This window comes from Macrosteles quadrilineatus, unplaced genomic scaffold, assembly GCF_028750875.1.
Source record: "Macrosteles quadrilineatus isolate MER2022 unplaced genomic scaffold, UCM_ALF_1.0 Scaffold_6__1_contigs__length_79288215, whole genome shotgun sequence".
Classification (NCBI taxonomy): Eukaryota; Metazoa; Arthropoda; class Insecta; order Hemiptera; family Cicadellidae; genus Macrosteles; species Macrosteles quadrilineatus.
This window is the reverse complement of record NW_026542599.1, coordinates 24,981,313-25,004,356: the sequence shown is the minus strand read 5'-3', so window position 1 is coordinate 25,004,356 and position 23,044 is coordinate 24,981,313. Positions and strand designations below refer to the sequence as shown.

Sequence of the window (23,044 nt, the reverse complement as noted above, 5' to 3'; positions counted from 1 at the left end):
TGTAAAGGATTACGAAAATGCAGTTTTACACTTCAAATTTAGTTGTTTTGTAAAGCAGCTTTTAATCTTTCCACAATTTGTTCATCACTAATCTGCATTCGTTTGATCAGGATCTTCTTTATTGCACTCTCAGCTCTGAAAACCTGTAAAAGGCAAAATTGAAATGTCAATATCAGCGTTTCAAGGATTGGTAAGTGCCAATAAACATCTTAGCTCATTATTCAATTCCTCGTACAGGCAACTGTTCAATAACTATTACATTTATTTTTTATGCCTTCGTAGAAGTCTAGTGATTATTACTTATAATGAAGTGAATTGATGTAAATAGGTTTTCACACATTAAATAAATTAAAAAGGGCGTTTGTCGAAGTAATTGTTGATCTGTCAAGTAGTGGTGAAAATATAGAAGCTCTATACAGTCTGGCTAGAAATGTATTACTGTACTGTTAAATAACACCTACGACACTGCCCCTTTGCTAGATAGTGGCGTCCTCATCTTAAATAATTGATAATTGATAACAGTTAAAACTATGCCCTTTGCAATATAGGAGTGCCTCTGAATGTATTTTAAATGGTGTTCAGGTGTACTCACATAAGTTATTGTAGGAATCTCTTACCAAGGAAAAAATTACAGAGTGACATTTTTAGGAAAGGATTTTTTAAGAGGATAGAAGGTTTACCTGAATGGGAAAGACTCTATACTAGGACAAGAAACTAAAAACTTTACACTATATACACACAGTGTAAAATTATGTATCTCTTGTGTGAGTTTGGAGTCTTTCCCATTCAGGTAAGCCTGCTATCTTCAAAACAAGTCCTAAAACCCTAGGCACTTGTGCTCTATGTTACATCTTTAACCTAAGAGTGAAATTTGTATTTTATCTATCTATCTATACTATTATAAAAAAGAGGTGGTTGCTGTATGTGTGTATGTGTGTATGGGAAAAGTAAACTCGAAAAATACTGGTCGGATTGGGCTGAAATTTGGCATGATGATAGCTCACATTCCCGATTAACATATAGGCATATTCTTATTTCAAAAATCCTTTCGGGCTCCGCCCCAGTGGCTCTGGAGTTTCCCATGTTAACCTTATGAGAAATGGAATTATTGAATCTTAACAGCTGTTTCAATTAAACAAGTTGGTTCTGTTCTATGATGTTCAATAGCATTAAAGTTACAAGGATTACCAACAGGGTGCAGCACTATTATTTCTTTTACATTTATGACAACAGCTAATTTGCAACCAAAAGGTGAGTGAGCGTAGCGAACGAACTTCAACCTGGAGGCAAGTTAGCGTAGCGAACGAGCTAACCTGAAGGCAAGTGAGCGCAGCGAACGAGCTCCAACCTAAAGGTGAGTGAGCGTAGCGAACGAGCTCCAACCTAAAGGTGAGTGAGCGTAGCGAACAAACTTCAACCAGGACGTGATTGAGCCATGCGAACGAGATAATCTTGAAAATTAAGAAGTTAAACGGGGCAAAGCCCGCGGGTTACAGCTAGTCATAAATAAATTTGTCAAAAATTAGACATAGCCTAAGACAAAAAATTAATAGTAGTGGGGTTTAGTACTGGATTAAAATGGAGTCCTCTCTTTGTCTTTTATCTCAATGTTATAATTGGGTTTCTACAATATTGAATAGCCTATTTCAGTGTTTTCAATTGTTACAAAAATTAAAGCCTAGAATAGGAGTGACAACGGAAACACATTATCATTGATTTTAAATATTTAAATACGGGTTTTAAAACTGTTTTCTGTGTAATGCAACCTTTTCACTGAAGCTGGTTTAGGTTTGACGATTGACACCACTGTGCTAAGTTTGGTTTACCAACTTACACACATTATCTGGTAAAAAGGTTAAAAATATGTCCCCAGATTTTTTTTAAACCTGCATACTGTCCATCACTGGTCTGGAATGTTGCTTAGGTTATTACTGGAAAACTTGGCTCCCACATTCTTTAAGAAAGTGCAATCATCGACTTCAGGTAGGTAGAACCCATCTCTATAGTTCTTATGGGGATGTAAGTATACTATCGACTTCTTCATTCATCTTGTTTTACTACGCTGTAATTGATACTCACCGCCACATGTTCGATTGTAAGATTGTCAGGGTCAAGGTCCAACACCTTGGCAAAGAACAGCTGCAAGTCTCTGTCCTCGTAGGGGATGTACCAGATCTCATTCATGTCACTGTTAGGGACAGGCTTCTTCTGCATGAGCAGTTTCTCTTTTGAAACTTCTGCAACATAGAATTCACAAATAATTGGTCTAAATGTACACAATAACCTTGAAACAAAGAGAGGTTTATACAGATCCAGATAGTTGTAAATTCAAACAGGTAGTTAACTGTTGAAGCTGATAAGCGAATACTCCGTTTAGGGATTTTTTTAGAGGAAGTGATTCTAAAAAAAACCTCCACCTCTCCCTAACTTTGAAAAAACAGCTGATATACCGATTAAGCTAAAAAAGTGGTGGGGGGAAACCAGGAAACCTTCCCTTTACACCGCCTACATTTTATGAACAGACTATAGTTTTGGTTGACCTGATTACTTCACTTCATTAAGATCAATACACAAATCAGTGGTCTGTTATGATCACAGGCAATTGAGTTATATCATACGTAAGGTATTTTAATCAAGTATGTGAGGTTTAATGTTCCCAATAAAGTCCTGATCATCATTATCTACCATTAGTATCTATAAGATAGGGAAACAACAAAATTCCTAATTTAGATGCTTTACAAGCACTGAGTATACTCGCAATAATGCCTAAAAATAAAATATCATCAGAGCTACAAGCACGATATGGGTAAACTACAAAGGCTATTCAGAAAGTAAGGAGCATTTAGTTCTGAGTTCTCTAGTTTCATGGACATTGTTGTTTGAAATTATCACACATGAAACACCGACTGAGTTGCCGAGTGTGCACGCACCAAAATGTACGAGATCAGCGCGTGGCCTAGTGGCATCAGAACTAAACGTTGCTTACTTTCTGAGTAGCCCTCTTGTACTCTCAATTTGATATGCAATGATAAGTTTTTTATGTAAATTAACATACAATATTCAACACATTTTTGCTACTTCAATACAAACCCTGTATAACATCCTGGTCCCCGTACCGTATGTCCACATAGACTGACGTGTGTTGGAAACTATCATGTCTGATCCAACTAGGAGCATCTTCAGCTACAGGCTCCTGTAAAATAAATGTCTTTGAACACTACAATATCATACTTAGCGTAAAAGTGTTACCCCAAATTAGAATTTTTGATGTTGAAACGGTAAATAATATTAAGGAGATTGTTTAAAGTCCTTATTTGTATAAAAACCCCTTGCAACTGGTTGATCCTGATACTGTATTATGAGTTATCAATCAAGAGCAACATAACAGCTGATACAGTTTTTGTATCAGACATGAACTGCAACAGGGAGACAGGCTAAGAATTGCTAACTACGTTAATGGTTTGCCAATATTGTTATATGTTTTATGCTTTGTTATTGCTTTATGTTGTTTCGTTTACAATTAGGCGGTTGAGGGGAAGTGATTTCATCCCCTCCCCCTCACCCTAACTTTTACTTTTAATGTCTAACAGTTGATCAGCTGACATAAAGCTAAAATAAATGTTATCCAGCAATCCGACACATACTTTCCCCCGTTAGTTTAACAGCAACCTTTATCATGGGTGAGGAGTGGGAATTTAACAATGATATTTTATGGGCAAAATCACAAGAGTTGCACAAATTTATAAACCGTAATTTTTACAGCAAGGGGGTTGCACCTTTTTTTATGTTATAAGGACAACTTTTAAGTCATATCATAATGACAAATGTTAATTAAAACCAGTCTAGCCACTTCTTTCGTTTTATGGATTTTTATGGGAAAATCACGTAAAGTACAATAACTTTTGAACCGTAATTTATACAGCAATGGGGGTTGTACCATTATGTTTCGGGTTGAAAGGACTATATTAATATAACATTTTAATGAAAATAGTTTAAGTTGCATTGGTGTAAATTTACCTTTTTCTTTCTTGGGTTTTTACTTTTTAAAAAATCACAATTAAAAATCAAAATTTCAAAAATATGCAAAAAGTTTGAAGATACCATGGATTATTTCCCAGTTCTTACATATCAAATTTCATCAAAATCGGACCACAGGTGTGGTATGTTGCTCTGCACACAAATACTGACTTAGATGAGTGAAAATTTAAAAACGTACGTTTTCATGTCCCTGGCCTTTTACTTCGTAGATACTGGATTTGTAGTTTATTATTATGTGTTTTAACACGTTCGCTACTGAGCGTCGCATATATGCGACGCCGCGGTCATTGCCACAGACCGAGGTATACATTTGAATCTTACACACAGACCGGCTGTCACTTGGATAACAGTACACACAGACCACGGGCGAAAACCTGTAAAACAGTGATCATTTACATTGTAATACGCTACAATCGTGTTTGTAAATAATATATTCTTGTTAGTTTGTATTATTAATAACCTTTTGTAATGTCGCATATTTGCAACGCCCGGTCTACAGCGAAGACGATAGTGAAAATTATCATAGTTTTCTTGAAATAGACCAAACTTCGCATATATGCGACAGCTCATTTTTTGTGTTTTGAGGTGAAAGTAAGTAAAATAAAAACAGATTGATCAAGAACAGTTTATAACTGAACAAATATAAAAGCTACATAGGATAATTCAGCATACATACTGCATACATAATGCAGAAAAGTAAAGACCAGTTTTTCCAACTATCATATGACGTCACCAATCATCATATCCACAGACCAAGCGACGCAGTTGTGCGTCAGACATCTCTGTAGACCACTGCAGGGAATTTAGAGCCATCAAATAGACCGTTACAAAGATATAAGCATTTCAATAACATTAGAACCCCGACGCAAATATGCGACGGCAGTCTATTTTAATGTGACTAGCCGACGCATATATGCGACGGCAGTCTATGGGGGAACCCGGCCGACGCATATGTGCGTCGCTGGTCCACGAGAATGAAAAATGTCGTACTATTGCAGTAGCGAACGTGTTAATATTTTTTGGGACCGGGGCAACATGTTACACACATTTATTTTGTTTTAAATAGGTTCTAGGTATTTTTTTCGTATTTTTAAAGTCTCGAAATTCACGACCATGACGTGTCCCTAGGGTACATTTTCCAACTTTCACACTGTTTTTAGACTAATCATATGCCGAAATTTATAAATCCATATTTTCATGTCATCAATGGTTATTAAACTTACAAAAAAGGAGCATATTATAATTTTATTGTCATTGCAAACTGACTACCATGACAAAATAAGTCTGTCCCTCGATTTGGCGTCACGACCATTTGGGAAAAATTTTCAACTTTGGAGCACGACAGTGGCAAGCCTGGCGTCGATGGAGTCAGTTGGTTTTAGAGACTAGTTCAGGGTGTACGTCAGGATTGTAGTGCTGGTCGTTTCGAGTTGAAAAGAGGAATTACAAGTTTAATAAAGGAAAGATTGTGTTTTTTGTAATTTTGGTGTGTCCATGACCGTACGTAGTCATTTGATGAAGTAGACATGGTGTTAATTTTTGTTTATAAGATATTTCAATTGCTAGATTAACCTAGAAGTCCATTTTGTATCCTCGAACATGAGGTGCAGGGCTACCGCCAGAACAGAGCCAAATAACACGTAATTTCACGACCAAATTTTCACGACCATCGCGGGTTTTTTCACGACCAATCCAGCCTTATGGATTATAGTGTGTTTGGTCGTGACAATAACTTTAATATAATTGTAAATTGAACAGTTTAGTTCAATTGAAACACATATTTTTATTATAACTAACAGTATAATTGAAGGATTGTTTAGAAAGATTTAGATTATTTCAGAAAATTCACGACAGTACCGCTTGTCCCTAACCATCATGTTTATGATTTCTATCATAAAAATTTCAAAAATTAAAATATCGTCATATTTCAATGTTTTATACACAAAAGAAGCACGCCTCTATACAAACATAACGATTTTTCGGGTCTCAGGTAAGTTTTTTCGAAGTTATACAAACTTAAAAAGATTTTATTGGCTTTTTTTCAATTTTTTGAGTTTTTTTATTTTTTTCTAGAAAGACCAAATATACCAAATATATATTTGAGCTCAGTGACCTTTTTATTGTATAATGGTCATAAAAGTAAATTAGTTTATAGCAAAACATAGTTATAAAAATAATATTAACTATTTTTAATATTCATTTAAACGTCTGTTATGGTCGTGACAGGATTTTGTGTTTATTGTCCACTAAAGATGCTCTTTTTAAAAAAAACTACCAAAGATATTGCGTTACCATGGACATTTTATGAAACTTCAAAATGTAAATGAAATAAAAAAAATAATTGAAAAAAGGGGAAAAAATTTGCAAAGTGCTTTTCCTGAAAACGTACGTTTTTAAATTTTTACTCAGATATCACTTTGAAATCTACTTTTTTTTTACTTTTTTGAGTTTAACAACATTCCTCTATAACCTTCTTTAGAAAGTGTTTGCTTTAAATATTTAGGAGGAAAAACCCACTTACAATTGGTTCCGAGTAATCAGAGGCATCAAGAAGGTCTCCTGAAGAAATATTCCCATGACTTAAATGTAGCTCACAAACACACACAACAGCCATTGACACTACTACACTCACTTGTTGGTACATGATAACAGCTGATAGTAAATTAAAATCAGCTGACTGTAAAAACCAGCTGATGTGAAACCAATATCCACAACAATCAAAAATCACTTTGGTTGAATCTTACTTTTGAAAAACTTACTTTTCTGACCTTTGAGACCGCATGTTGGCATTTCTTTTGTCTTATCAGACCTTAGATGATCTTGATAGGAGCTTCTCACACAAAACTTTAGTTAATTCAGTTTGTAACATATAAATAATTAGTATAATTTGTAATCTCCACACTTCAGTTTGGAACTATTTAAATCAACTTTGCTATCTATTCCTTAAAATTTTTATTGCTTTAAAATGTGCCCCTGGGATAGTGAAATGTGACATAGGTACAATAGATTCAGTGGATTTCTTTGAGTATTTATCTAAAAACTTAAAGAAATTGCTATGAGTATTTTCTAACTTAAAACAATTTTTATATTAGCTTGAATACTCCCAGAATCTTATGACAATTGAATTTTTGTCACAAATTTCTAATATTTTGTGAACACATTTCCTCTTTGCTCAGAAAAAATACTATTACTATATTCTATCTATCTATTTATCAATTTATCTATCTATAATGATATATAATATGTACTTTAGAACTAATAAAATAGCTGGTTTTGCAGGAACTGCAAAATTTTATTTCCATTAATTTTACAACAGTTTATAAAATCTTTTATTTACACAATCTAAAAATAAATCCTTGGACTAAGCGTCAAAAGATGTTCTAGTTACTTCATCGAGTTCAAACTCTTCAATCAATTTACGAATGTACACTTTCTTCTGCACGGCAATCTTTGGGATCCGAATTTTTCTGATGTTGGTGGCATCACCCTGAAAAATTATTACAAATTATTTTTCATAATTTGTACAAAGGAGTTAGGATAAAAAATAGATTGAATTTATGTGAATGTACGGTACAAAAATATTTTAAAATTAAATTGTGTAAATCCATTACAACGCTACTGTTTTCCCGTGCTTATCGTATTAAAATATCTATTTATGTGAGATTAACTAAAAAAAATCACCTGAATGCTATTCAAAAGGTTACTGAAAAAAATCCATAGAGGCTGGAACCTCGATAACTTTCAAATACCCTCGATTTTATATTATCCTTAACCTCGGAGTCGGCAGGAGCATCGGCCATCTTGGATTTTCTGCCCATAACGGCAATGTTAATGGTTGAAGCATATTACGGTATTGTTTATTAAGATAAAAAGTTGCAAAATATCTCATTTTAAAGCTCTTGAAACCACGGGTATAATTTGCTATCTACTTTTTAATTTTAATTGTTACTATTTTGTCAAACTAAATAAATATATTTACTTCAACTTTAATTTTTTCAATCTCAAAAACAAAAGTTTAAAAATCCCAAAAGCAATTTACATGAAAAATATATTTAAGAATCACATACAATTTTCTGCTCGGTAATCAAGCTTGATTAATATGCTTCAATGTGAACGTATGTTTTTGCTGATCGGTGCTCGGACAACCACTGTTTAGCCTGGCATCTGACGGACAACAATGCAAAATTATTGACTCCTGCCGACTCTTAAGAAGTCATCCTTTATAACAATTCTTACTTTAATAATCCCCATGAGAAACATGCTATCAATAAGGTTCTATTGTTATAGTTTGGTCAATGTAAACAAATGGGTACAGGTCTATATAGTCAACTCGTGGGTGACTTAAAACTTTAACAATTAGGAACATAAGTTATACAAAATCAAATGAAAAAACCTTTTTAAGTTCTATGTTCATTCTTTTTGAGATGAACAAGTAAAGCCACCACAGGAACTATTGTACTAAAACAAACATTCATTTACCTGTATTATTTTGATGGATTTTCTAGAAACAGTGAGCACTTTGGATAAATATCGTTCCAACTCATCGTCAATCGCACCTGGGATGACAGGGGCAAAGATTTGGACATGTAACTGCTTGCTGGTATAGCCTGAGAAAAACAAATTTCAGATAAAAATTCAGTTACACACTCCACAAAATTAGGATTTTAGAGATTTTTATAGAGTAATTTTTTGGGGGGAAGGTGTCGATTTTAGCTTGCTAGTAAAAATTGTGAGTCCAAGGCAGGCTGAAGGGGATAAAGTCCTAGAACCACAAAAGAGCTTATTAGTTATTACGGATTTAAAAATCACAATCACGGTAGAAGAAGAAGAGTCCAAAGTCAGATACATAAAAAAGTTTTTAAAAATTGTTTGAGTTTGTATCTTTGTGTGTGCGCACTTGACCTCTTAACGTTCTCAGAAGAGCTTGCTGAACCATCAATTTCTAAAAGAATGCAGAACTATCAATTTATAAAAGAATGTATTTTCATAATCTTTGGTAACTCCACAGAGAAATAAGTCCAGAGGAAACATTCAATGGTAAACTTTTAACTTAAGTGGTGTCTAGCACTGGAGCTGGTGTCTAGGGCAAAGTCTAACACTGCTCCCTTGCCACCATGTACTACAACGCTCACGGTGGAGGAAGACCCTGTGCCCTGTGCAATAGGAATTTCCGCACACTGTTCGTCGTTCGGGGTCTTCCTTGCTCGTCACAAGTATATTTTTGACACAACATACTAAAGCTGAAAGCGCACGGTTGTCCCATTAGTGTGGTTCCTCCGTACCATACTTCTGTGTGGTAAATCCCTATACTAACTTTAAAAGTTTAAAATGCAATTTCTAATAGATTTTGTTTAAATAAGGGGTTTGGGAGTTGAGTTGAGCCAAATAGGGGATTTAATAGATACAGTACTTAGACATAAAGATTGGTTCAAATGATGGGGAGTATTCTAAATGGATTTTCATATCATGATTAAATTCAAAACTAAATCATTTAAAATAAAATTCTTACCAATAATCTTGTTTTCAGGGCCCTTCTCTATTAAAACTTCAAATATCACAGATTTGTTGTCTCTTTTGTCACTTTTCAGTTTGATCTTTGTGATATCAAACTCAGGAATCTGAAAAAGTCATAATAGATTAAAATTAAATACTGCAAATAAAATGTTTTTATAACTCCCTACATTAATAAACTCAGAACACAAAAAGAATTCAACTTTTTGTATTTACTACAAGCGCAGTTTTTTAAGTAAGATCCATGTTTGCTGTAGCTCTGTAGTTTGTTTGTATGCCGCAATGAGACTCCTCGCTGCTCACTGAAATCATTTGTGGATATAATGACACCATTTGATAATAATTTTAATTTTGCCGGGTGCCTTGAGATTTAAGAAATCTTCAAGGGATGCTATTTTGACTTGGTTGTCTGTTTAAGTTTGGGTTTCCGTCATTGTCATTTATACTAACAGAGACCTTTAACTTGATGTGCATATAAACCTATGCTTACGTTAAGAATTTCCTCTGGCTCCTGGCGGGCCATCCCCCTGAGAAGGTAGTTTATCACTGAATAATGTTTTAAAATGATTTTTAGGTCCAGTGACTTTTTATATATATTAATTTAGGTGCCCCCAGAACTTTTAAAGCGTTAAAAATAGTCAAACATTTTCCAATTTTATGCTTTTGTAACTTTGTAACCATTCACTTAACAAGTTTATAAAGAGGACCATTCTTGTATGAAATTTATCATTGATCATCTTTGTAAATAAAATACTTTGTGCTAAGCCACGCGGTTTTCAAGATATAAAAAAAAACTACTGTTTTATGTTTTTAATTTCAACCCCTACTTACTTTTTGTCATACAATATGAGGACTATATTGAACAGTTTGGAGTCAAAAATTAGCTTTCACTTTGGATGTTGAGGTTTACTAAAAAAAGGTCTAATTGCACCGTACTTTAGAAACATCAAACTTGATGCAAGCAATTGGAATTTTATGAAGTTCTGAAGAAAAATGAGTTTCAGTCAACTTAAAATTTAATTTTTTTTATAAGGGAGAGAAAAGTCACTCACCATCCTAGACATGAGTTTGTTAGTCTGAGCGTCTCCGAGGCCAGGCGGAGGGCGAATGTAAGTCCGGTTCCAGGCTGTGAAGTTGAACCCCATGACGTGCACTCCGGGGTCATCATCTTGAACTTGGCCCTCCCAGGGGGGTCGAGCCTCATGGAAGTACTTGGTGTCCTTCTGGGCCAACCTGGAACAAGAATATGATCAGGTGTAGATTTGTATAAAGAGAAACCCTTTGGAAAGTAACCAATGGAGTAACCAATATAAGCATGATTTGATCGTTCAGTACCAGTATTCAACAGGTAAAACAGTTTAAGCTTTGAAACGGCTTGGGAGTTACTTTTGTAATTTACTAAGTACTGTTAGGCCGGGGCCACGATCATCTTATCTCGTTGAATTTTTTTCCACGGGCGTTACCCGTGGGTTTGAGAGATACATTACGGTATATGGGGCAGGCCACATTAGAGTAAAAACGTCCGTGAGACTTACCAGCGAGACTGAAAAACGGAATTGCACGTGTATTCTCTACTAACATTCCACGGGCGTTGTACGTAAAACTAGTCGCGGGGCATTGCGGCTTATGGGAGTGAACACACTCATCTTATTTTGCTGAACTTTTTCCACGGACGATTCTAGTTTTAACCTGTCTGATTTACTGTGCAGTAAGCGTGGAGGGGGGGAGTGCGTATCACGGACACGGACGATTTTTATTGCCGCCAGTGTGGCATGCTCTATCAGCCTCACTAGTTAGCCCGAAAAACCTATCTCGTAAGACTAGTGTGGCCATGGCCAAACTCTTCTATGTGCGTCGCGCGTGAAAACAGAAAAACCAATCTCGCTGGTAAAAAATTACAAGTGTGGCCCCGGCCTTAGGCGTAATGTTCAATTAAGCGTTGTCTATTGTCTTATTTAGGTTTTCCCTCATATAACAAACACAAAAATCAAAATATTTTGAAAGCAAATATTTGGACACACACATGGTCAAGACAAAAAGTAGCAAAAAAGTACCTAATCTGATGTACAAAAAAAAGATAAAACATGGCCCCAGGATTGTTTCTTGAGGCACTCCACATAGATATAACTAAATGTTTAGCAAACAGGGTGTATATTGTGAAAAACACCTTCCTCCTCATGTTATTAATACCTGAGCATTTTGTCTACAAGGTGTATGTCAGCCTTTTCTGCCACAGCACTGTCTTCTGGATCATAGTCTACAACGACGTCCCATGGGTCTACATGGTCCTCGGGAGACCTAGGGTCCGCAGTGGTCCAGGAACATCCAGGAGTCGGCCCAGAGAGAGCAAGAATAACAAGAACTGTGAACATCACATCTCAACATTCACTAGGACGGTCACATTATAACTGTTATCTTAACTGATTAGACAGATTATAGTGTTTGCCAATTAAAAATATTATTGTGCTTACAAATTGTATGTCTTCATTCATCAGCAATATTTTTAAATGCATAAACAAAACTCTAAATGTTTACAGGTCCTAAAGATTAAACTGATTTTTATTACGACGCATGTCAAAACTATAAGTCTAAGAAATTATTTGAAACTAAAATAAAACTTACAAAGTATTGGCTGTACACAAACTTTGATTGTTTGATCTTCGTTTCTAATTTCTTAAACACTTAAAATTACTTATTATGGTTGTTTAAGGTGAATGGGTGAACCATTATACAATGCTGGTTCAGAAAAAGTTCCTAATACTAACCTCAACCTTTCAAAATACCGTATTTTACATTGATGGTTTTCATAATTGATATACTTGGAATATTACTATTCCAACAATTCCCTTACTTTTTATAAATAAAAAGGCCCCCTTTGAAAATGTTTTGCACGACTTAAGGCCAGCTCTTTTGTTGGTGACTTCAATATAAGGTTGTGTGCTGTGACGATTACAAGTGTCGCTGAGACTGCAAGATATGCTCACCGGTGTTACCGTGGTCGCGGGAGAAGATTACCGGTGTTGGGAAGGATTACAATTAATGCTCCTCCCAATATCCAGGTTTTAGGCCATTCCGACCATGGCCTGGTCTCGTCATGGTCGGATATTGAGGTGTTCTACTGTAATACAAAAAAATTAAGTGTTCCAGTGCGGTCATCTTCAAGCTTCCCACTATAGTGTCTTGTACAAACAAGATTTGTTGTGGTTCTTGGATTTTTGGAGGATTATTGTGAATTGCAATATATTATATGTAATTCACAGTTAACATGTTAAGGTACATTTCTAAACTAATTTTAAATCAAAATCCTAACCAACAATTATTTAAACTATTAATTTCCTTGATCACAACTAGTGCATGACAGTTTCGGTCATTAACTAGATTTGAATTAATCTTCTTTTAAAGTTTATAAAATGATGTTTTCTTTTTCTGTTGGATTAAGTGCTTTCTCGGAAGCACATATCTAATAAAAAATCATGTAGATGCACTACAAACATTCAACAAAACAATCAGCTGTTAAATTACAATTTACATTTAATGTGGTCAGCATCACTGGATCTTTCAAAGTTAACTCTAGAAATAAATTAAACTCAAGGGATTGAAGCCCTGAAGGAAATTACCTTTCCGTTCTTCTCTTCAACAGGTGATAAGCTTTCAAATGACACTTAAATTGTAAAAATAGTTTAAGTAGGATCGCTAGAAAAAGGAAAAAAGGATGTTACAGAAAAAAACCTTGTTTTAAAAACTAATAGTAGTAAGTATATAGATAGATCATGAGTGATCAGTGGAGCAAGAGCAAGATGCCTTGGGTAGCTTTGCTACTGAATAATATCAGCTGTTTCTTCAGCCATGAGGATTTATTAAAGGCTATCAAAGTACAGCTGGTTCCACAAGATCTACTTTTCTCAAACTTACTATATGATTACTAGGCAAGCAAGCAAGGAAGGAGAACCACCAGAAATTTTTTTGGCATGATAATACAGAATTAAATTCTTTATATTTTTTAGACAGGTATCTATACAAAACCTTCAATGTCTCATTCTCAAAAGTTTCAACGTGGTTAAATGTCCAGGTGGTGATTTTGGATCAGCTACACTTAAAAAATCCAAAATATGAGGTTTGAAACCTTAATGTCGATTGTTTCAATGAACGATCAACTTCACCATCAATATTAGGGATCAAAGAGGTGTAAAATAAATAATAGAATCTACTTATAAAACTAAACATTCACATTAAACATTTAATTTCACATCTTAAAGTGAAAGTGCACATTGTGCAATAAAACCAGACTTTAGGGTGTGCAGAAGATCATGATTCAGAGAAATAAATTCTGCAAGATTCACAAAACTACTGTCAATGAAGATAAAGATAATACTGATGACTTTAACGTCCTACTTAATTAGCTGAAATGACTTCTCTTGACGCATACACAGTTATAAGTCTTTTAAATATTTAATTACAACAGTCTATCCTTCCTTCTCAAAGCCCAGCCTTAAACTCGACTTCATGATAATCAAGTTCATCGAGAAAATCATGTGTCTCGTTTTGGAAAATAGGAACGTAGACTTTTCTCCCCACCACTCTAGAACCGTCTTCCGACAGTGTGTCCCTAACAGTCAATCCTGATATCCTCTCAGGGCAGGACATTCTAGGCCCTGCAGAGAACTTCTTGGACTTCTCCACATCCGAGTTCCAAACTCCCTCGAGGATCTTCCTCGTCAACTTGAGCGTCTTGCTACCCTGATAGTTCTCTAGGAGAGGTCTTGCTACAAAGTTCGGTAGACTCTTCTTCAGCAGCCTCCCCCTCACGATGATCTCCTGGTTGGGCATGAGGTCCTTCAGCACCTTGTCCAGGATGGACGGGTTCTTGATGTAGTTAGGAGTCTCAGAAGGATTCATATCCTCTTCGCTCAACACTGGTGCTGGGCCGGTCGGAACTTCAGACCTGTTGAGAATATTCAATGTAAGGAAGGAATCAGTGTTTGAACAAAGCTTATGTAACTTAAATAATTAGTTAGGTACTTTGACTATATATATAGAACTATACATATCATTTCTTTCTTTAAGTTATTTTAAAATAAACGTAGTTGAAATTACCCACAGACGGAGTTTTACTTGTTAAAGTTGTCTTAAAATAAACGTAGTTGAAATGACCCACAGACGGAGTGAGCTGATGTTTGTTGTGACAATTTTTTAAGTCAAACTAAAAAGATATATTTTTACAGCCCCGGCATATCAAGGTATGAACTTTAAGGCGAAGATGCCTGAGCGATGAGCCTTAAATGTAACTATATTACTGCCTAAGAACAGCTGATCTTTATCCATGAACATTCATTAATCCCAATGATCCCAATGACAGCTGTGTCCAGTTTTGAACCATTTCTGATATTGAATTTTCTCATCAAATCGGCCACTTACTTATAACCAGGCGAACATGGTTTCCACTCAGCTGTATTAGCAGTCAGCTGATTTTTAACTATTGCATCTTTAATCTAAATACAGGGTACAGCAGAACAGAACAGACTGAGCAGTATTACTCGCTAAGTACTCCAGCATATTAAAAAGTCAGTAATTGCAATGCAATAAGCTTTTTGTCGGGGGTATTTTAGTTTACACAATGACGTTCTTAGTGCTAACTGTGAACACAACATTTTTCGGTGTTCTCACTTAGGGTCTATGAAGAAGATGGCTTCTTTATATACAAAACTCTAAATCAGTTCTTATTCTTGAGAGATTGAAACATCTAAAACCTCCTTTGTCCAAAAATGCCACTGGCGTCGACATGAAACAAAAATGCATTCCAGTTCTAACTTTTTCAGCCATTCCAAAAAGTCTCCTTCACTGTCATACTGGTTTATTAGATCCGCAAATCTAGTAGTAGCGCCAGACATGTTCAGAGTTTGACCGTCAAAATAGCTTGTAAGAAACTAAAACTCAGTACTTCTTTTGCAACTTATGTATATTTTCTACTTAGAAAATCACAACTAAAAAAAACTCACCGCAAATTGACCTCTCCAATAACAATTGAGCATAAAAACATAAACTTCAAATGTAAACAAAAACAAAACAACTAGTCAGCTGATAATTCCCAAATACAACTATGTCTGTGATGTCCTATCTTCCTATGGTTTTTACAATGATTTTCAATATTTTCATCAAGAGTCATACACTAATGGCATGGACCTCCAATCCACATTGCTCAACACAAATCAAATCACCACTTACCTAGTCTCGGTGTATGACAGCACCTTGTCCCTCTTGATGGTTTCCTCGGCCTCTGCCTCTTCCTGCACCTCCAATGTGAACGGTTGGAGGTTGGCGTGAAGCCGTTGTTGACATTCCCTCTCCGATATCGCTCTTGCTTTCACCACAATTCTCCTGGCCATCTGTTGCTTGTCAGACTGTAGAAAACGGTTTAATTGATAACAATGTCAAATTTATTTGTAAAGTACAGAATTTGTATGTAGATTACAATTACACAAAACGCCATGATGTGCAACACACCATGTGCAATTTGAAATGAAGATGAGCAAAGGATGAATGAGGGGATAGATTTGTCACTAAGATCAGCTGTTTCTATGTCCATGGTTGACCATTTAGCAAAAGCACAATGATCAAGGACAGTTGGGTCCAGTTTTGAATTTGAACCATCAAAAAGCTACTGACTTTTCTCAAGATTGAACCAGCAGCCTTCAGCCTTTGGATTAAGGCTGCGGCCACACGGGCGTTTTTTCACGCACAAACGCAGCGTCAAAACACATGAAAAATATGAGCAGCATTAAATGTAATGAGGAATGCCACACACAGTGTGTTTTTCCGCAGTAGCGTGCACCTATTTGTTTCAATGCTACTCTAATTTGACGCTGCATGGCTGCAGCCTAAGAGGTGATCACCATAAAGGAAATATCTAAAGATATGACTGTGACTGAGACTGTATCTCTACACTTCATTGACTTGTTTCTTTTACTCTCCTATATCTGAAATTTCATATCTTCCTACAGCTACAATGATGAGGCATTTTTAACCTAAAAGTCAATAAAGTATACTGATGAAAATTATTACTCACTGCACAACATATCAATTTATTTAAGCCCATCCACCTAAATTTTGCAGATAAACTCTTCTCTCAAGGAAATTTTTGTAATTGTTGATTTTAGTATTAGAAGAAAAAATATTTAAATCTTGAATTGTTGAGTGTGTTGCTTATATTTACGGGTTTCTTTTGTACACACCAACTTTTGAACACAGCCAACTTGAAAGCATAACTTGCTTTAAACTTTAACTTAAGACATCTTTTATGCCACATGCACTATTATAGTGTTACGATCTATGAGAGAAAATATAATTTTAATAGTAGTTAACACTGTATAACTCTCATTCAACCGTACATAATTTGAATAATAAATTGTTTGGATGGGTTCTTAAGAATGGGATATCAACTTTAGTATTCAAAGTAAACACTAGTTTTTCTTATCAATTGCTAAATAAATACAGCATGAAGCAGGTAAGTGAAAAGTGTGTTAATAATCTAACATTACTAAAGTGAATGGAGAAGCCAACATTACCAGTACAATCTCCACATCATCCCTTCGTACTTGCAGTACATTGGAGATGAATCTCCACAACTCCATGTTGAGAGCATCCTGAATCTCCGGAGAACTCTGGACGGCTGCCCACAGCTGATTGTGCTCTCCGCCTACTACAGAAATACACAGGATATTAGAAACCACCTTACAACCTCCACATGAGAAAACTTTGTAGGATTGTAGATAGCCTCTTGTGTGAGGGAGATAGGATAGATTGGATGTAAATATAGATTTTTCATTAGTTTCTGAAATCCTCAGATCGCTTTCCCTTAAAAGCGCTTGAGATTCGCTCTTTGAAATGTAAAATTAAAGAAGCCCATTTGCAATTATTTTTACTATTGTTAACAAAACGTGCAAACCTGATAATAGGCGGGGGGTGGGGGGGGGGGAAATACTAGAAAGCTGAGCGATATTGCTTACATTGGTAGCTATGTAAGATGCTAGGCAGACTAAAGATTGGTGACTAAGACGATGTGAAATTAATGAGTAACTTTTCAAATGTAAGGCAGGAAGTGCCTATGAGGATCCCTGCCCCCTCTGAAGCTATTTATACTAGTAGTTTTGCCACTAAAAGTGAGCTAAAAAAATGTTATGCCTACCCATTAGACGGTTCTCTTTCCCTCTGATGACCCACAGGTCAAAAAAGATGTTCTTCTGATCGTCCCTAAACACTTGTGGAAGAGGCACTTTTTCTTCTTCCGATGCTTCTTCTTGCCCCGCTGACTTCTTTCCAGCGTACGACTACATGATACAATTATTGTAAAGGAAATAACTACAAAACAGTGAGGAGTAAAAAAATTTTAAAGTTAGTTTACTTTATTTGCAGAAACGATAGCACAAAAACACCATTGCCTGAATGAAAACCAGTTAATTGCTATCAACTATTGATATTCTGAACTACTAGTCTTTTAATCCAAGTTGTATAGTTTCTGGGCAATGTTGTGTGCTGCAAGTTAATCAACAATGACTTTATTGGAGAAATCAATAGAGAAAAACAGTTTAATATCCTAACAATCTATGTTTAGTTGGATTTATAATCATTTTACAATAGATTTCTCTCAAAAACACTTTTGCTCATAAAACGGATCAACTATTACGATAGTATAGGTTAGTCTAGGCACTCAAAACTTACCTTAACAGTGTCAAATATGGGGTTGAGTATGTTGTCAGCTTGAGGTCCCAAGATTGTCCTCAACTCAGTAAAGTTGACAGGTTTAAAATTTGAAATATTGAAGTTATTCATTGGCACAGAAGATACGTACGTTTTGATAACCAGGCAGTAGGTGAACACCACAAAATAAGTGGTCATAATTGGATTCCTTGCTAACAAAGTGTCTATGTTTGTATTTCAGTTAACATTAGTTTAACTTTCTCACAACCGAACATAATACCTATTTCTAATTCAACTAAATACAATAAAAGCACAAAGAAACCCAAATTTTCTTAAAATCATTTTTTAACTAACACTAGAATGTAAATAATTTCACTGAAAACATTGTACGTCCAGAGTTTTTCTGCCACTGATAAACTACTATGGCTTATCAGTAAAATCTTGAATATTATTGTTGATATGAACTAATCAACTAATGTAAAATGAATCGCTGTAAAAATGGAAGTCTTTCGTTAAGACCCAATAAGGTTTAAGTATTTCTGCTGAATGAATGAATTAAAGTAACTTAAATAGTACATCAAACATAAATAAAATATATTACCAATGATAAACGCAAAATGTTAAGTGACTTGGATAGGGTCTTCTAGTTATTGTTATTGACAATAGTGAAACCCCACAGATAGCAGAACCCAGTCAAAAGAAGATGTAAAACCACATAGGAAGATTGTCCAGTCCCTGAGGTAAGAATATACCAGATCTCAAAGACTATTGAAAGCCAATGTCACAAGAAGTTTTAGTCACAAAAAGATCAGAAATCTCAGTCTGAGGAAAATGGACAATAATTGGAGGAAAAAATAAAAAAATATATTTTTCAATCAACTTAAGATTAAACTACTTCAGTATATTCCAGCTCTTCGACCAGGTCAACAGTGGCGTTCCTATACAAAATGTTAACAACTCTTCTGCTAACAACATTCTGTTTGTCTGGACTCAAATAATCAAGCATGATCAGATCAGGTACTGGGTGAGACATTTCCATCCGCATTTTAGACTTGGGATATTTTACACTTCTGTCGGTTCCTTCAAGAATCCTCCTCACCACCTTTAATCTCTTCTGACCTCGATAATCGTCTAGCACCGGTTTAACCGGAGACCCTGGTACTAACCTTCCTCTGAACATTACTTCCTTCTGTACTCCTAGATCTCTGAAAACCTTAGCCATCAAACTAGGATCCTTCCCGTAGTAGGGCTTCATCTCAAGAAGTCTTTTTCCTAGCGACTTTTCTGACGCTTCTTCGTCTTTCTTTAAGTTCTTCTCGTAGTATTTCCATTGACCGTTGTCAGATTTTGCGGTGTCGTTGTGAGCGTAGACTGCTAGTGGAGTGTGGGGAAACAGCAATGCTTGGCTGGTTGATGGTACCTCGCCTTTTACATAAGGTTGTAAGTATTCTTTTATCTTGTTTGTACATTCTTGTTTAGACATTATACCATTCCTTAGCAAAACTCTTCTTCCGATTTCTCCTGGAAACTGGAACAAGATTCATTAAGATTATTTCCTCATAGTGGGTTGGATCGTTTTGGCGCATTCACATGAGTACTATTCAATTTTTGAAAAACTAATTATTTTTTAGTGTAACATAACAAAATTTAGTGAAATTGGAACAATCTAATTTCTAAAACCCCCTAGCACCACTATAGATACTGGACTAGATAGCCCATCTACTCTGACTGGAAAAGCCAAATTTTATGAGGTAACTATTTACAATTTTGGTGTCTTGTTACGGTTAATGTTTCTGACTTCATGTGCGGCAAATCCACATATTTTAATGGTTTGGAACACTTTCCATTGAACTTCTCTCTAATCAAAATGGCTCAGTCATTAAGGAACACGTGGAATCCACCAGAAACAAAAAAAGTATGCTGCTGTTATCTTTGTGTTCTTTATAACTATTTTTTGTGTTGACTTTAGTTCAAAAGTTGTTGTACAGATACACAAACGGAACTCACCATATAGTTAACTCTACCGGTATGTTAGTTAAATTTAGTCCTTGCGGTCTGATTCATAAAAAATGGTGGTCTATGTAGCACTTTGATCTCTACTTCATGGTAATGCATTGTCTATGATGTGGAAATTTGAAATTACAGAGGTAAAACTTACAAGAAGTATTTCAAATTTTGCCATGTCCACTGCTAGAACTGTGGCAATGAATTTCCATAAATTATGTTCAGCTGTGTTACGTATGTCATCAGTGGGTCCAATCGACACAACTAAGACTCCATTGTTGGCAGCTGGAAAAAGTGTAAACAAATCGAATTAAGTATAAGATGGAGTTGATTAAACTTTGATGACCTTGATGTTCGATATTTTACTCTACATTCTGTTAGGCTTAAGTATCAAAGTATAATGAAACTTGATGAGTGTAAAAACCTATCTACCCTCCTGCTGGATTCATCCGCAACCCAAATGTTTTGTTTACCACTGTCACAGTGATAATTTATAGTTTAAACCTTTTTGACAAAACATACAATTGAAACGTTTAATAAAAAAAAAATGGAATTTTCAAATTTCATCACTCACACATAATCCTGTTATCATCTCCCTTGATAGCATAGATGTCAAAATAGACATTTTTCTCATCATCACAGTGAACGAATGACGCCCCAGAATCAGTTGATTTTCCAAAAGGGCTTGGTACAAAAATTCCAGAATCTACAGGCGTTGATAATACACACTGAAACTAACATAGAGAAGTAACTACAATGGTCCCTTCGCCTTCGGGAGAGTGATGTGTTAATTACAAAGAACTGTGGACTCACAAACTTAGCCTTAAATGTTGCTGCAAAAGCGGTCGAGTTAGTGAAAAAACAATTTATCGAGAATAATAGGTTTAAATGTGAAGATATTCATCAAATACACCATGAGACAATTTTAACATAACAATACAGGATAAAAAACGATTAAACAGAATAAAAACTTGCATATGATTGGACATGGGACATCGTCAAATCAGTTTCAAAAGCAGAGTGAAAAAGACAGTTTTCCAAAATTATAGAACTTACATAAAGGTTGTGCCACTTTTGTTTAGCCGCAATGTGCCATGTGTTGCCAATGTGGTGCCAAGTGTTGGCAATGCAGTGCAGCTCTTTGTTAGCTAGTGTTTTTTTGTTTTTTGTAATATTGTTCATTTATTCTAGCTCATAAAAAACGCCTTAAGGATATGAAGTAGACTTGCACATCTATTTCTTATGTAAAAACATTGATTTATTCCATTCTCCTTGTCAATTTGACTTTACTGCATGTGAAGTACAGGTCACTTGGCAAGAAAACTTACATTACTTTTTACTAAAATAGATTGAGTTTGGGTTTTTGGTCAAAAGATGACATATTGATATTGATTAGAAAATTTTTAACACATTCAAAAAATTAAATGATGATTGTAATGTATAACAGAAGTGAGTTTGTTACTTTAAAAAATCAAATCTTACCAAAAGGCATAAATAATAAAAAACTTCATTTCCACATATTACACTTACACTACACAGAACTGAACAAAAATACTTACCTCAATAAATAAAGTCAATGGTAAAACATTGATGAAAAATAGTATGAACGTGAACAAATAATCCAGTGATACATTGAACATTATAGTCAATTATATAAACACCCTGTATATTCGTATTCATTTTGAATACAAATAAACATGTTTCGAAAACACCTTATCACTTCACAGATAGTAATCTCTAAGTTGGTATCAATGACTAATCAAAGCTAAGGTGACACAGTGAACTCCTACCCTACATATTAATCACTAAATCATTCAATTTAGGCATAATCATTCAAAATATTTATGAGAGATTACATAAATCAGCTCATGGGAAAATTGCATTCTGCTGAAGAGTCAAACACTGAAAAAGTAGGCTACTTAATGTACACACACACAAATTGAACACACAAAATCAACTGCAACTGATCGTGTGAACTGTAAGCGTGTTCCCACAAGGCAGGGGAAGAACACTGCATTATCATATTTATTAGAAACTCAGCCTCTTTCCTGCACCATTTGGTTAATTTAATTATCTACTCATCCCTCGTAAAAATACTCTGAATATTGTAGCCTGCTTGTAAAATCAGGTGTACCGGTATCCATAGGGTAGGTAATGACTATACAAAATTACAGCTAAATATTTATTTGCCATTATAATTCATATACTTAAGGCACATATATACTGATCATTAGGAAAGGAATTACAATAACAACATTAATTTTCTAATATAAAAAACTAGGCTATATGCCATATTCACTATTTAAAAGCAACAGTTTACACTTTTTAGTTTCAAATGTGCTTTGTCCTTTAAAAGAATTTTCAAGAAATTCAATAGAGATTACATAATCTTAAATGAAATGTTGATAAAAAATTAATTGCACTCAAGTTGATTAGTTTCAGTCTTTTTCCAAGTAGTTTATCCGTCTGTAAATATGTTTATGAAAAACCTTTTATATTGGTTAATGGGGTATTGAAAATAAATGTGAGCACATGGTATGGATAAAAATTAAAACTCTCAATTCATATATTCAAGTCAATTTATATACCGACCTCAATTCTAACTTAAGTTATACACAAACCGGAACGTTTGTATAATTTATATATTGTTTTAGGGTTTCCAATAAAATATTTATGTGTTAAACATTACCTGCTTAACACTTTAGCCAAGGATCCTCTAATACAGGAAATATGTAAGCTTAAACAAAAATGAAAGGAAATGTAAATTCATAAAGTTACCGCAGCAGCATAAGTTTGA

General features: G+C 35.0%; 4 protein-coding genes across 4 annotated transcripts; all 4 read right to left on the bottom strand.

Annotated features, from left to right (window-relative positions):
• Positions 1-23: 23 nt before the first annotated feature.
• On the bottom strand, positions 24-6,801 carry LOC128996118 (uncharacterized). Its single transcript, XM_054421230.1, has 4 exons — positions 6,560-6,801; positions 3,091-3,193; positions 2,080-2,237; positions 24-143 (listed from the first exon to the last, which is right to left on the bottom strand). Exons 1-4 carry the CDS (start codon positions 6,680-6,682, stop codon positions 39-41), a joined length of 489 nt encoding a protein of 162 aa, XP_054277205.1. The 5' UTR covers positions 6,683-6,801; the 3' UTR covers positions 24-38.
• Positions 6,802-7,318: 517 nt separating this feature from the next.
• LOC128997321 (uncharacterized) lies at positions 7,319-11,924 on the bottom strand. Its single transcript, XM_054422955.1, has 5 exons — positions 11,740-11,924; positions 10,602-10,782; positions 9,548-9,656; positions 8,518-8,645; positions 7,319-7,525 (listed from the first exon to the last, which is right to left on the bottom strand). The coding sequence occupies exons 1-5, from the start codon at positions 11,919-11,921 to the stop codon at positions 7,400-7,402; spliced, it is 726 nt and encodes a 241-aa protein (XP_054278930.1). The 5' UTR covers positions 11,922-11,924; the 3' UTR covers positions 7,319-7,399.
• Positions 11,925-13,852: 1,928 nt separating this feature from the next.
• Positions 13,853-18,641, bottom strand: LOC128997066 (uncharacterized). The gene is made up of 5 exons (XM_054422643.1): positions 18,265-18,641; positions 17,732-17,873; positions 17,112-17,245; positions 15,772-15,947; positions 13,853-14,491 (listed from the first exon to the last, which is right to left on the bottom strand). The coding sequence occupies exons 1-5, from the start codon at positions 18,439-18,441 to the stop codon at positions 14,026-14,028; spliced, it is 1,095 nt and encodes a 364-aa protein (XP_054278618.1). The 5' UTR covers positions 18,442-18,641; the 3' UTR covers positions 13,853-14,025.
• Positions 18,642-19,091: 450 nt separating this feature from the next.
• Positions 19,092-20,971, bottom strand: LOC128996777 (uncharacterized). The gene is made up of 3 exons (XM_054422240.1): positions 20,822-20,971; positions 20,402-20,532; positions 19,092-19,771 (listed from the first exon to the last, which is right to left on the bottom strand). The coding sequence occupies exons 1-3, from the start codon at positions 20,823-20,825 to the stop codon at positions 19,130-19,132; spliced, it is 777 nt and encodes a 258-aa protein (XP_054278215.1). The 5' UTR covers positions 20,826-20,971; the 3' UTR covers positions 19,092-19,129.
• Positions 20,972-23,044: the final 2,073 nt, after the last annotated feature.